This window comes from Plectropomus leopardus, chromosome 5 (assembly GCF_026936395.1).
Source record: "Plectropomus leopardus strain MGB_pleo_1.0 chromosome 5, ASM2693639v1, whole genome shotgun sequence".
Lineage (NCBI taxonomy): Eukaryota > Metazoa > Chordata > Actinopteri > Perciformes > Serranidae > Plectropomus > Plectropomus leopardus.
Genome location: NC_142180.1, coordinates 39,161,501 through 39,175,824, shown reverse-complemented (window position 1 = coordinate 39,175,824; position 14,324 = coordinate 39,161,501). Strand labels below are relative to the sequence as shown.

At 44.7% G+C, this 14,324-nt stretch overlaps 2 protein-coding genes across 3 annotated transcripts in view; both read right to left on the bottom strand.

Moving 5' to 3' along the window:
- Window positions 1–2,005: 2,005 nt before the first annotated feature.
- Window positions 2,006–14,324, bottom strand: part of misp (mitotic spindle positioning) — a 17,864-nt gene continuing 5,545 nt past the window's right edge. The window contains exons 3-6 of one of the 2 annotated variants that reach the window (XM_088078239.1): window positions 6,229–8,356; window positions 2,771–3,030; window positions 2,550–2,588; window positions 2,006–2,441 (exon numbers count right to left, since the gene is read on the bottom strand). In XM_088078239.1, coding sequence (XP_087934365.1) covers window positions 2,346–2,441; window positions 2,550–2,588; window positions 2,771–3,030; window positions 6,229–8,356 — 2,523 coding nt within the window. In that variant the 3' untranslated portion in view covers window positions 2,006–2,345. Of the gene's footprint in view, window positions 2,442–2,549; window positions 2,589–2,684; window positions 3,031–6,228; window positions 8,357–14,324 lie in introns of both variants that reach the window. The other variant, XR_015776701.1, reaches the window with a different exon arrangement.
- Window positions 8,370–14,324, bottom strand: part of homer3b (homer scaffold protein 3b) — an 8,105-nt gene continuing 2,150 nt past the window's right edge. Inside the window, exons 1-2 of the mRNA XM_088078243.1 lie at window positions 13,841–14,324; window positions 8,370–9,239 (exon numbers count right to left, since the gene is read on the bottom strand). The exon at window positions 13,841–14,324 is cut by the window's right edge and continues 2,150 nt beyond it. Coding sequence (XP_087934369.1) covers window positions 13,861–14,324 — 464 coding nt within the window. The 3' untranslated portion in view covers window positions 8,370–9,239; window positions 13,841–13,860. The remainder of the gene's footprint in view (window positions 9,240–13,840) is intronic.

The window sequence follows — 14,324 nt, the reverse complement described above, 5'->3', positions numbered from 1 at the left end:
AGAAATAGAAATGAACCTGCTAATAAATCAAAAGGTGCAAACTCTCACATGAACTCTTAATATATCCAAATACAGAAATAACATAATCAGATAGAAACAAACCAACAAAAAAGTACAAAGTGCAGCCCATACAGCCCCAAAAACCAACATTTATTTTCGACAAAAATGCGTTTATAGGATCCATATCTTCAATTTTAATTATTATTATCCTGCAAACACCAGATATTTTGGATTTCCTGAACATGCAGCAGAAAAAATCCTGCATCTTTTGAAACTTTCTTGTGCATATAAGCAAGCTAAACTCTCAGTGAGGATGAGGCTCAGGGTGAGTTTGAGTTCGTAATTCTCAACTTGTTTGCAGACGATTCATTGTTTTCTGCAGCAAAGACATACTGCCGAGGTTACGTTGAAACGAACTTGTTCCAGAGTTACCGACTGAGAAAAATGTTTCGTAATTTAGAATTACAAAAAATGAAGACTGTTTTGTGATTCTTTGTGCTGGTTGTATTTTCATTTCATCTGTTTTACTGACAAGGACAACAAACATTTCTGTGAACGTGCAAGAGTTTCATTCCACATTTCATTTTCATTTTCCTTTGATGAGTATTTTCAATCCCATAACATTTTCACAGATTAAGGGCAGCAGGACCCGAAAAGACAGCAGCTGACAGAAAACAAGCCACGCAAAACCACAAGACACAGCAGAACATCAGAACCGAACAACAAATAAACAACAGAACAAGAGTCACGATAGCGACGACCGTCCACCGACCGCACGATTCTGCTGAATGTTTTCAAATGTCAACAAAGGAAATTATCTCGTAAAAGAACACGATACGCCAAACAGTCGTCTGATGACACGTCACACAGCACTGACTTTATTTAACCCAAAATCTGAGCCCCTACACACACACACACACACACACACACACACACGCGATGCCTCACTCTGCTCAGGTGAGACTCACCTGGATGATGTCACACAGGAGTCAGACAGAAGACAGACAAACACACACACACACACACACACACACACACACACACACACACACACTGTCCTGTACCTTCAGGCTAATTATGCAGTTTCCATGGTAACAGTGTTGATGGCAGATATAGAAATAAGAGTGCCAACACACACACACACACACACACACTCACCTCCATCCTCCGCCTTTTCTTCACTTCCCAGAGGCGATCCAGTAGCCAGCGTGTTGCTATGGCAACAGCAACCAGGAATGTGTGTGAGGGGAGTTTATTATTTTAATAGCTTGGTGTTTAAACGCGCGCGCGCGTGTGTCTGTGTGTGTGTGTGTTGTCATGGTTTTAAGTCTTGTATTGTGAAGGAACTGTATCAGTATTCTCTGAGTCAGTCTGATTGGAGGACAGCTGATTCCTGCAGACAGAGACACAGACAGACAGACAGATAGATAGAGAAACAGAGAGAGTCAGAGAGACAGACAGACAGAGAAAGACAGACAGAGAGAGAGACAGACAAAAACAAAGAAAAGATAGAGAGAACGACAGAGAGAGAAACAGACAAGTGGACAGTGTCTCGGGCTGAGGACAGACAGTGGGACAGTTTTATGTGTTGAGGACAGACAGTGGACAGTGTCGTGTGTTGGGGATAGACAGTGGACAGTGTCGTGTGTTGAGGACAGACAGTGGACAGTGTCGTGTGTTGGGGACAGACAGTGGACATTGTCTCATGTTGAGGACAGACAGTGGACAGTGTCGTGTGTTGGGGACAGACAGTGGACATTGTCTCGTGTTGAGGACAGACAGTGGACAGTGTCGTTTGTTGGGGACAGACAGTGGACATTGTCTTGTGTTGAGGACAGACAGTGGATAGTGTCATGTGTTGAGGACAGATAGCGGGACAGTGTCGTGTGTTGAGGACAGACAGTGGACAGTGTTGTGTGTTGAGGACAGATAGCGGGACAGTGTCGTGTGTTGAGGACAGATAGCGGGACAGTGTCGTGTGTTGAGGACAGATAGCGGGACAGTCTTACGGTTTGAAAGATGGTTTTTATTCATTGTGTCTTGGTTTTTTTTTTATGCATCAGTTTAAATCATGAAAACAAACGGCCGCTCTGCGTCACACGGTAACTCTATATTTCTTTTCTAAATGAATCAGACACATCGCTTTGTCTGAGGCTCCGCCCAGCTGCTGGCAGCTGATTGGACAAGGAGAGAGGACCAATCAGGAGCAGCCGCTCTCTTTGTGTTCCAGTTTTCAACCATTTTAACCTGAAGGAGGAAACCAGACAGGAGACACCGTGTCCTTTATCTCCCCCACTCCCCTGCAGGGCCAGGTCCTAGGTCTGGTCCCACTGGTCTTACTGGTTTCACTGGTCCTGGTTCTCCTGGTTGGCAAACACTCCAGCCTCCCAGCGTAGAGCGCGTTGGTTTTTGTGTCGAATAACTCGAGTTGACTCAACAACCTAAAAAAACACAAAACATTTCAGTTCATCTGCAGAGGACAGCTGGTCAACCAGCTGTTGACCAGTTAACCAGCTGTTGACCAGCAGTAGAGTCAGGCGATGTCGCACCTCATTGTTGACGTCGTCAACCAGCTGGATTCCCGCGTACTGAAAAAACAAACGAGATGAAGTTCATCAGTTTGGCACAAATCCATCAGCCATCAGTCAGAACAATACTCTTCAGCTGGAGCCACAGATACAAACTTTTAATTTAAAAAGATGAATTTCAACATCTGACAGGAAGCAGAAACCCTCCAAAATAAGAGTCACGGTGTGTGTTGAGGACTCACTGCACTCTCCTCCAGCTTCAGTTTGACTCGTCTCTCCTCAAAGTCCTGCAGCAGTGTCTCCGTCAGTCCTCGGACAGGAGGAGGCGCTTGGACTGCTGTGGGGGAGGAGGAGGAGCAGGAGGGGACGGGGGATGACGAGACGCAGCAAGCGGAGGAGACAGGAGGATGGGAGGAGGTCCAGGGCTGAGCGGTGACGAAGGAGATGGAGGGCAGACGGACAAAGGGACGAGGGGAGGCAGAGGACACGCTGACTGGTTTGTCTGAAACACAACAGAAAGGACATCATCAGGGGCATCATGGGTAACCTCACGTGACACGGTTTGATGTCAGTTGTAGCGCTGTTGGAACCGCGCAAATGGTTGGTTGACTTGTGCCACTTCAAACGTGACATGAGGACATCTCGTCTCTCAGAACACGAGACCACGTCACCAGCTGTGTAATGCCTACTGTAGCCACGCCCACATTCCCATCATGCTCAGTGCTGGTTTGCAGCCCAGTTTGCTGTTTTCTGTCACTTTCTGTCAGTGTTTATCCTGCGTCTGTCCTGAACACCGCGGTTTATGCTGATTATCATCTGTTTTTGTTGGTTTATACTTCACTATGTGGCAGGCGATTCAAAATGTCGCGGGCTACAGAAGCAGGAGCGCCTCGTCATATGTGAGGCCACGCTGCCGGACGAGCTGAACACATTTTACGTTCGCTTTCACCTCCTCAATAAGGACTCAGCTGTGAAGTCTTCTCCGCCTCCAGAGGGCCGGCCACCCTCAGTGACCACAGCACATGTGAGGAAACTCCTGCTGAGAGTGAAAACAAGCCCGCTGGCCCAGACAACATTCCTGGACATGTACTAAAAACTTGTGCTGATCAGCTTGTTAATGTTGTAACTCACATTTTTAACATCTCACTCTCACAGAGACTGTTCCCTCCTGCCTCAAGACAGCCATCATTGTCCCTGTACCTAAAAAGTCTGCTGTTTCTAGTCTCAATAATTACCGCCCTGTGGCACTTACCCCCATCCTGATGAAGTGCTTTGAGAAACTGGTTCTCCAGCACATTAAAGACCAGCACATTAAAGACCACATCCCTGCCAGCCTGGACCCCCACCAGTATGCTTTCAGAACCAACAGATCCACAGAGGACGCCATATCTACTGGTCTTCACTCAGTCTTCACTCAGCTGGAGGATCAGAACAGTTACATCAGGATGCTGTTTGTTGACTCTCCCATGAGGCTGATTGGAAAACTTAACATTCAGGGCATAGGTACAACACTCTGCAACTGGACACTGGACTCACATGCAGACCCCAGAGAGTTCGGATTGGCAGTCACCCCTCCCCTACATCAGTGCTCAACACCAGAGCCCCCCAGGGCCGTGTGCTCGGCCTCCTCCTGTTCACACTGTACACCCATGATCGCACTCAGACATCAGGAGAGCTCTACTGAGAAGTGTGCGGACGACACCGCCATCATCGGCCGTATTACAAACAACCATGAGAGTTCAAATCAACAATCTTGCAGAATGGTACAGAGAACAACCTACTGCTCAACATCACTAAAAAAAGGAGGCAAAGACACATACTCCTGTCTACATCAGTGGAGCTGAGGAGGAGCAGGTGAACAGCTACAGGTTCCTTTGAATCACTACCTCTGAGAACCTTTATTTATCACACATCACCACCCAGGTTAAAAAAGCACAGAAAAAGCTCTACTCCCTACGGAAACTTAGGAAGGCCATAGAAAGTATACTGACTGGAAACATCACCAACTGGCACGGTTCGTGCACGGCCCAGGACAGGAAGCTCCACAGCGGGTGATTCAAACTGCCCAGAGCATCACTGGTTCCCATCTACAGAGCATCACTGGTTCCCATCCACAGAGCATCACTGGTTCCCATCCACAGAGCATCAGGGTCCTCGGTGAAGTGAGGTGTCTGCAGAGCTCAAAGGACACTGAAGGACAGCAGCCACCCCAGACACAGTCTGTTCACCCTGCTGCATTCTGGGAAAGGACACAGAAGTATCTGCTGCGGAAACACCAGACTACAGAGCAGCTTCTTTCCTCAGAGACTCCTCAACTCCTCCTTCAACGCCAAAAAAATGTAGCAGGATTTAGGATCACCTTCAATTTCATTTTTTCTCAAACCACGTTTAAGAAAAATGACAATAAATCTACCTCATACCTGTACGGATCCAAAGGTACCAGCACCTGTACAGGTGAGTCAGGTAGGTTGGGTGGGTGTTGACTGTTGGTTCAGACTGTGTCTGTGTCTTCAGTGTCCCTGTGTCTTAGTGCCTCAGACCTCTGTGTCTTAGTGTCTCAGGTGTCTCTGTGTCTCAGGTGTCTCAGTGTCTCAGTGTCTCCGTGTCTCTGTGTCTCCATGTCTCCATGTCTCTGTCTCTGTGTGACTTGCTGCAGTGAATCTGTTACTGATTGACACAGAGTGCAGCTAAACCTGCAGAGACTGCTGGACTTTGGTTATTGTCTCATTGTCTCTGTGTCTCATTGTCTCTGTGTCTCTGTGTCTCTGGACTTTGGACATCCCTGGTCTGGTTCAGTTACTGATTCTCAGCATATAAATGTGAGAAAATGCAGCGTCGGCACTAAGCACGCTCAGTTTTCACTGGCATCCTGTTGTTTCGGACGGTTCAGTCTGTACACTTCCAGGAGGAACTTTTATTTTGAAAATGAAAGACAACATGTGCTCCTGACCTACAGCCCACCAAGACAAAAATGTCCAAAGTGACGTCATTTATTTGCCAACAAAACCTACATTTTCGTTGGATTTTCACATTTCTAACAGTCCTTGAACACATCATGTGAGACAGATGCTTCATTATTTTACAATCTAAATGAATTCACTCAGAAAAACATTTATATATAATATTATTATAATTATACTATAATATATTATAATATTATATATTTGAGCTTGATCAATGATCAATAACAATTATTAAGTAATTATTAAATATTAAGAAAAAGAAAGAGAAGAATTTCACAGGACGTCTGCGGAGCAGCTACAGAGCAGTCCAGGAGGAGGAGGAGGAGGAGGAGAAGGAGCAGGAGGAGTAGGAGGAGCAGCAGGAGGAGCAGTAGGAGGAGCAGTAGGAGGAGGAGGAGAAGGAGCAGGAGGAGTAGGAGGAGCAGCAGGAGGAGCAGGAGGAGGAGCAGTAGGAGGAAGAGGAGGCGCAGCAGGAGGAGGAGGAGCAGCAGGAGGAGCAGGAGGAGGAGGAGGAGCAGTAGGAGGAGAAGGAGGAGGAGGAGGAGCAGGAGGAGGAGCAGGAGGAGTAGGAGGAGCAGCAGGAAGAGCAGGAGGAGGAGCAGTAGGAGGAGGAGGAGGCGCAGCAGGAGGAGGAGGAGCAGCAGGAGGAGCAGGAGGAGGAGGAGGAGCAGTAGGAGGAGGAGGAGCAGGAGGAGCATGAGGAGAGCAGGAGAAGGAGGACAAAGAGGAGGATGTACCTGTGCTCACAGGTGGGTAGAACTGGCTGACGGCCATCTTGTTTGCCTGCTCCACAAGAGGAGCTGGAGAGAGGAGCTGTCCATCGGTGTCCTCCCTGGACTCCCTCAGCTCCTTTAGCTCCTGCTCCCGTCTCAGTGCCTCCTCGATCTCCTTCTCTATGAAGTCTGGTGCTCCTCTCCCTCTGGACTGCAGGCCGGTGGACTCCAGAGTCTCCCTCCAGGACCGCGCCATGCTTGAGGTCGTGTTACGTCGAGGAGTCGGGGACGAGGAGGAGGAGTGGAAGGAGGCAGAGGCTGGACCTCTGAGTCCTTCAGGGTCTCTTGCAGAGAAGGAGGAGGAACTGGTCCTGCTTAGGGACCACTGGCTGTCTTCAGGGTGGCGATGAGGACAACAGGGGGACAGGATGTCTTCAGCATCAGACGGAGGTCTTTCTTCTGTCCTCTTGTCCTCCTCTTGCTGGTCTGACTCCCTCCTCATGTCCTCCAGCTCCTGTGGAGGATCTGGACTGAGTCCTCCCTGCTGCTGGATCTCCCTCTGGATGATGAAGCTGACTCGGTTCTTGTCTTTGGCTCTGATCGCTGGCGACGGCGTCTGCAGACGTTTGGTTTTGATCTGGACGATCTCGTCTTTGCTGTCACTGTGCTTCAGCCCCCGAGAGCGCCGCAGGTTCTCCTCGCGCTCCTGAACTAACCGGATCTCCCTCTCGATTGGGGTCTCGTAGTCGCTCCTGGAGCTGTGGCTCCGGTCCTCTTGCTGAGCATTGAACACGCCTTCGTCGCTGGCGTAGCCGCCGCCCACCTCTACAGACGGCTCCTCCGGGCCGGAGTCTAGGTCATCGAACACGCTGCTCTGCCGGCTCAGAGACTCCTCCTTCTGGACCACTGTCACCTTCCTCTGTGGGAGTGTCACCTCCTCTTCTGCTGATTTGAACACTGAGTCTACGTCGAGCATCTCCGTGTGCGTTTCGTCATGCGTCTTGGCCTGCGGCGACTCGTCGGGACGCAGCTGCAGAGACGTGTTCAGGAGCGTCCTGGAGGACCTCAGAGGGCTGCAGGCTGCGGTCAGACGCTCCTGCTCCATCTTCAGGAACTGTTGCCGGGCAGCGCTGAAGCTGATCTGATCCTTGTCGACATCCCTGGACACCGCGGGGCTGGGGGGGCCAGGGGGGCTGGGTCTGACAGGACTGAAGCTCACGTTGAAACCTCTGCTCAGATCCAGATCCTCCAGGGCGCTCAGTTGGTCTCTGAATGTTGGGTTCTTCTTTGGTGCTTGGCTGCGTATGATCTCCTGCCGCAACTGCCGCTCCTCCTCCGGCGGGACCTCCTCAGCGCTCAGGTCCGCTCTGTACTGCGAGTCTCCATTGCTCTCGGTGAACAGACTCTCTGGCTTCCTGCTGCCGCTGTAGGTCTGCAGTTTAAATCCTCGCTCCTCCTTCAGGGTTGCCAGCTGAGCCTGCCGTTGCGGCGAGACCATCCAGGCCTCGTTCAGCTCGGCCTCTGGACTCGTTGGATCATCCACAAATGAGTAGAACCCGCAGAGGGAGCCCGAGCTGCTGCTGGGACTGCTGTGGTTACTGGGACTGCTGAAATGCCACTCGTCACTAGTGCTCCCTCCATCCTGTGATACCGGCAACTGCCGGGCCTGAACCACCACGTCCCCGGTACAGCCACCCCACTGTGAGGAGACAACTACAGATGACTGACTGCGAGTGACAGAGATGCTGTCGGCGGTTAAGACCAAAGGGTCTGCGGGGGAGGAGGCGCTGGGGGCAGCGCCAGCGATTGTGCGCAGGTCTGAGAGCTGCAGCAGAGGGGACAGAGGCTTCAGGACCCACCTCCTCGGGACGCTGTCCATAGCTGTAGGAGCTGTGGGGCCGGCAGTGGGAGCTATGGGGCCAGCGGTGGGAGCTATGGGGCCAGCAGTGGGAGCTATGGGGCCAGCAGTGGGAGCTATGGGACCAGCGGTGGGAGCTATGGGGCCAGCGGTGGGAGCTATGGGGCCAGCAGTGGGAGCTATGGGGCCAGTGGCGGGCGGCGGAGGTTCTGATGGAGGTAGACGCTGAGCAGAGCACGATGTTTGGAAACTTTGAGGAGTCAAAACATCCTGACGGTCGCCGGCTGAGACTCTCTAAAACAACAGAGAGGACTGTTACTATGGAAACAACAGTGAAGATGGTTACTATTGAAACAACAGAGAGGACTGTTACTATGGAAACAACAGTGAAGATGGTTACTATTGAAACAACAGAGAGGACGGTTACTATGGAAACAACAGACAGACTGCTCGGTAACTATGGAAACAATAGAAAGGACAGTTACTATGGAAACAACAGCATCAGGTTACAGTCTCTATGTTCTGTTTCAGAGAATTTTAGGTTTTTGATGATGCAAAATTTTTTTTTACAAACAACATGACATCCAATGAATTCTTGGAGCGCCTTTGCAAAGCATTGTGGGATTCAGCATCTTTCCAGTCAAAAGATAATTTAGGTTCAAATGTTTCTATTTAAACTGATAAAATTCAAGTGTCTGAGCTCAGATTAATATTAAAATATTTTTCAGAGATGAGGTGGAAACGCCAAAAAGTACCATTTTAGAGAATTTGCGAAATTGTCTCTCACTTGTATTCAGTGTTGGGAGAGTTACTTTGGAAAAATATTGTGCCACAGATGCCCGAATACACACCGTGAAATGTCATTTGTTAGGTATTCCATTAGATCACTCAAATTAAGTTACGTAATCTAAATACTTGAGTATTTGAGTAGATTTGTATTCTTTTGAGGCAGTAGAGTAACTGTTTTCGGGCCTGGACTTTTAAGTTAGATTCACTGTGTTCAGGGGTGCAGTTTGGTTTTTTTTTTTAACTTCTTTTTATTTCCTTTCAACAGTTAGTCGTACAGTACATAAGCATGTTACATATCAAGGCCATTAATGTCTTTAAGGAGCAGTCCATGAGTTTTGGTATCCCTTCATTGCCCATGCATTGTTTCAATAAATAAGGGTGAATAGTCCTTTTTGTCCATGGATCCAGAGAAAAACAACAACAAAAACAAACAAACAAACAAACAAACAAACAAACAAACAAGTTATTACATTTTCAAACCATCATCCCGAAGAGAAAATAAATCAATTAAGTAATTAAAAATAATAATAATAATATATATATATATATATATATATACACATACATATATATACATACATACACATAGTAATTATAAAGAGGGTATGTTGTTATTGTATGTTGGAAGTTATTGGGGACCATTTAGTTAAAAAGAAATCTGTTTTTAATTGTAACCTTGCAGTTATGTTTTCCATGTGGTAGACGTCCCTAACTCTCTCCCTCCATTGTGCTACTGAGGGGGGCTGCGGCTTCAGCCAGGAGACTGTGATCATCTTTTTAGCAATTAAGAGTAAGACTCTCAGTAATATCTGGTTGTTGTTGTCTATATCTTCTGGTGATATTCCCAGTATAAATCAAGATGGTTTTAAGGGCAGAAATATGTTTAAACATTTTTTTTATTTCTTTTTGTATATTCTGCCAATATTCTTGAAGTTTTGGGCAGTCCCAAAAGATGTGTGTGTGGTCTCCTACCAATCCACAGCCCCTCCAGCACTGATCAGTGGTACCACTAGATTTTGAGGTGATAAGAGGAGTCCTAAAGAACCTCATCCTGACTTTCCAGTCAAATTCCTTCCAAGTGGGGCAATTTGTTATTTTATGTCCCTCTCTACAAGACAGTTCCCAATTTTTATCTGAAATTATAGTATTCATCTCCAGTTCCCATTTTTCCTTCATATCTAAACTATTATCTGTTAGTTCTTCTTGCAGTATTTTATATATATATGTGATATGATCTTCTTTTTAACAGTGCCTTTAATTGTTAACATAAGGAACTGTTCTATGTTAGATGATTGTGTACATAATTTATCCCATTCTTTATGTGTTTGTAAATAATGCCGCAACTATAAATACTTAAAAAAAATCATTGGCTAGAAGATTGTATTTATGCTGAAGCTGTTGAAAGGACATCAGGACTCCCCCCTCAAATAAATGCTCTAGAAGGACTAAGCCTTTTTCTTCCCACTTTTTGAACCCTGCCTCTAATTTGGATGGAATGAACTCAATATTGTGTGCAATTTTCACAGCTCTAGATATAGATAATGGGAGTTGTAACTTCTTCCTAACCATTGACCATATTTTTAAAGTAGTTTTTACCCATTGATTACTCATTTTATTTATACTCCAGGTATCTTGATTCAGGAATGGAATTGTGTCTAGGGGCATATTTGGGCAACTACTCTGGTCCATCCTAACCCAAATAGTATCTTTATCTTGAGTTAGCCATGCAACCAGGGATCTGAGCTGAGCTGCCCAATAATATTCTTCCAAGTTAGGTAAATCGAGACCTCCCTTATCTTTTGAACATAGAAGTCTTTTAAATTTTATTCTTGGCTTTGCATTTTGCCAGATGAATTTAGATAACCATTTATTCATTGTTTTGGATGTTGAACTGGGAACCTCTAAAGGTAAGGATTGGAACATAAAGAGTAATCTTGGCAAAATGTTCATTCTTATTGATTCCACTCGTCCCATCAGGGATAAGGGAAGGACTTCCCATCTTGTAAGGTCAGTTTTTATTTCGCCCATCAGCTTTCCATAATTGGCTTTAAATAACTGTGATGTCTCAGAAGTTATGATGACTCCTAGGTATCTAAATCCCTGATTGGACCAGCGGAATTGAAATTCTCCTGCCAGTTGTGAGGGCCAGTGTCCCACTAACATCATTGCTTCAGACTTTGACTGATTAATTTGATAACCTGAGTGTTCTCCATATTCTTTAAGGTTTCTCATCAACGCTGGAACAGAGGAACTTGGGTCACTGATGTATGTTAATACGTCATCCGCATAAATCGAGATCTTGTGTTCTGTTTGACCATCATCTTTTATACCCCTAATATTATCATTTTGTCTTATTAATGCTGCTAAGATTTCTATATTTATAGCAAAAAGCAAGGGACTAAGGCAGTCTCCCTGACGGACGCCCCTCTCAAGGAAAAAAAATCAGAACAACATCCATTTACTCTAACACATGACCGTGGATTAGTATATATAACAGTTATCAATTCAATAAACCTTTGGTGAAATCCCATAGCAGCCAGTGTTTTAGTCAGAAATTGCCAATTCACTGTATCAAATGCTTTGTGTGCATCTAAACTAATAAGCATAGAGTTTTGCGTACTTTTCTTAGCACATGTTATGATATTCAGTGTTCTCCTTATATTATTAGTGCCTTGTCTGCTGGGGATAAAGCCTGTCTGATCCGTATTAATCAATTTTTCAATAATTTTCTGCGTCCGGTTTGCCAGTATACTGGTAGTAACTTCAGATCATTACATAATAGACTAATGCGTCTGTACCCTTCACAGGCAGTTGGATCTTTACCATCTTTATGGATCACTGATATAATAGCCTCTTACCATGTAATTGGTGGTTCCCCTTTGGAGAGGACATAATTGAAAACTTTAGTCAATATCGGTATTAAGTCATCAATGAAGCATTTATAAAATTCTCCAGAGAGTCCATCCGTCCCTGGAGATTTGTTGTTTTTCAGTTTTTTTATGGCTTCCCGGATTTCAGTTTCCGTGATATCTGATGTCATTTGCAATGCTCCATCTTCTGACAGAGAGGGTAAATTTAGGCTGGCGAGAAAGGCTTCAGATTTATCATTTAGTGTATTTGATTTAGGCTCTTCATATAAGTTTTTGTAAAACGATGCAAAGGCATCTGCAATTTCCTTAGGGTGAGAGACTATTTTTTTATGTATGGGGTGCAGAACTTTGAAGACCAAACAATTAGCCTGACCTTTACGAAGCTGAAACGCTAACAGGCGGCTGGCTCTGTTTCCCATTTCATAGTATCTTTGTTTGGAGAATCTTAATGCACCCTCCGCTTTGTATGTAAGGAGTTTATCTAAAGCCTTCCTATTTTCTTTTAGTTCAAGCAGAGTGTTATATGCTCCTGTAGTTTTATGGTCTATTTCTAATTGTTTTATTTTATTTTCTATCTTCGTTTGTTTGGCCAATCTTAATTTCTTTAGTCTTGATGCAATCTGGATCATTTTTCCCCTTATAACAGCTTTAGCTGCCCCCCATAGGATTGGTGGTGTTACATCTCCAGTGTCATTTATCTCAAAATATTCTTTCAAGTTCTGTTTTAATTCCTGTACTACTGTTGCATTGGTCAATAATGAGACATCTAATCTCCGGTATTTAAAGAAATTTTCTTTACCTACATCCATACTTAACATAACAGGAGCATGGTCACTTAGAGTTATCGATTCAATATGACAATCTATTACCTTATACATATATTGTTGGGAGAGACAGAAAAAGTCAATCCTAGAATAACTATTATGAACATTAGAAAAAAACTAAAGTCCTTCCCTTTAGGGTTTTGAAGTCTCCAGGGGTCCACAAGTCCTAATTCTGAAATCATATCATTAAGCGTCCTGGTTTTTTTAGTTTGGGGTCCCCTCTCTGCTGGTATTCTATCTAATCTTCCATCTTGTACCGCATTTAAGTCACCTCCTACTATTATCATGCCCTTAGCATTAGCAGCAATGACATTTGCAATTACTTCAAAAAAATTACCACCATGTTCGTTTGGTGCATACAGATTCAGAATAGATATCTCCATGTCCCCTATCCTACGTATGACCATAACATATCGCCCCAGTTTATCATGGATGTTTTTTTCCAAAGAAAGGGCCAATGATTTATTAATTAAAACTGCAACTCCCCTTTTTTTTATCAAACGAGGCACTATATACTTGATTTACCCATTCCCGTCTTAATTTTTTGTGTTCACTTTCTGATAAGTGGGTCTCCTGTAATAAAGCAATAGAACATTGCATTTTCTTTAGCTGACTGTATATATTTTTCCTTTTAATAGGATGATTCAGTCCACGGACATTATATGTAATTATGTTCAAATTGTTCATAAATGTATGAAAAAATTATTACTATTCAGCCTAGTTCTCAAATCAGACCTCCTTTTCAACATTTTAACACGCATCTGTATACCATTTACAATATAACATATGACTGTACGACTGTCAGAATTATATACATAATCATCAAACACGATAGAAGGAAAGAACAAAAACAACAACAGCAGAAAAGACATGAACTGACTTCCAAACAACCAACTGATTAAACAAACTTCCTGCTATTAAATTTCTAGACAGAGAGTTGTGACAAAAACCTCTCCGGTTAGACACACACAGTGCTATTGCAACTATCTGACAGCGAAATATCTGAAATTAGCGTTGCCTAAGGTGAAATAAAACAAAAACTAAACTAAACAAAATTAAAATATCTTAGCCCTTCATCCTGTGAAGGGACAAACCTCATATTTTCCTTCATTTTTTTGGATTTGTACTTATTAAAACCAGCCAAACATTACTCCTTATTACAATAAAAAAAAAAAAGACATAATCCTGATATATTCCTTTTTTTTTCCTCTTTCTCTTTTCCTTCCCCTCTTTCCCTTTTTTCTTTTTTCTTTCTTCTCCCTTTTTTTCCCTTCTTCCTTCCCTTGTCTACTTACATTTTAAAGTCGTTTGGTATTCATTCTTCACCTTGAACAAAAGCTTGCAGGTCCGCATTTGTCATCGTTGATGGGCCTGCTCTGTTTGATGTTGGGGCCATGTCCCAGTGATTGCGCAACAGTTCCTTCTGCAGAGTCTCCCGATCCTCCACCTTGACATGGATTCCCATCTCCTTCAGGGGACCCGCGAGGGTCGAAAAGGTCTTCACTCCGGTTTCCAAGTGGATTTTCAGTTGAGCAGGGAAAGGCGATTGGGCTTTAACTTTTTTGTCCTTCAGTTGTTTTATTACCTCCCGCACTTGTTTGCGTTTCTTCTGTACATCCGTTGTGTAGTCTTGGTCAAATAAGACATTTTGCCCTTCATATGTCACCCCTCGTTTTTTCCAAGCTTTCTGAAGTATTGTTTCTTTCATTCTGTAGTCAGAAAATCTGACAATAATGGATCTTGGGGGGGCAGAGTCCTTCGGTTTCATAGTCAGTGAAC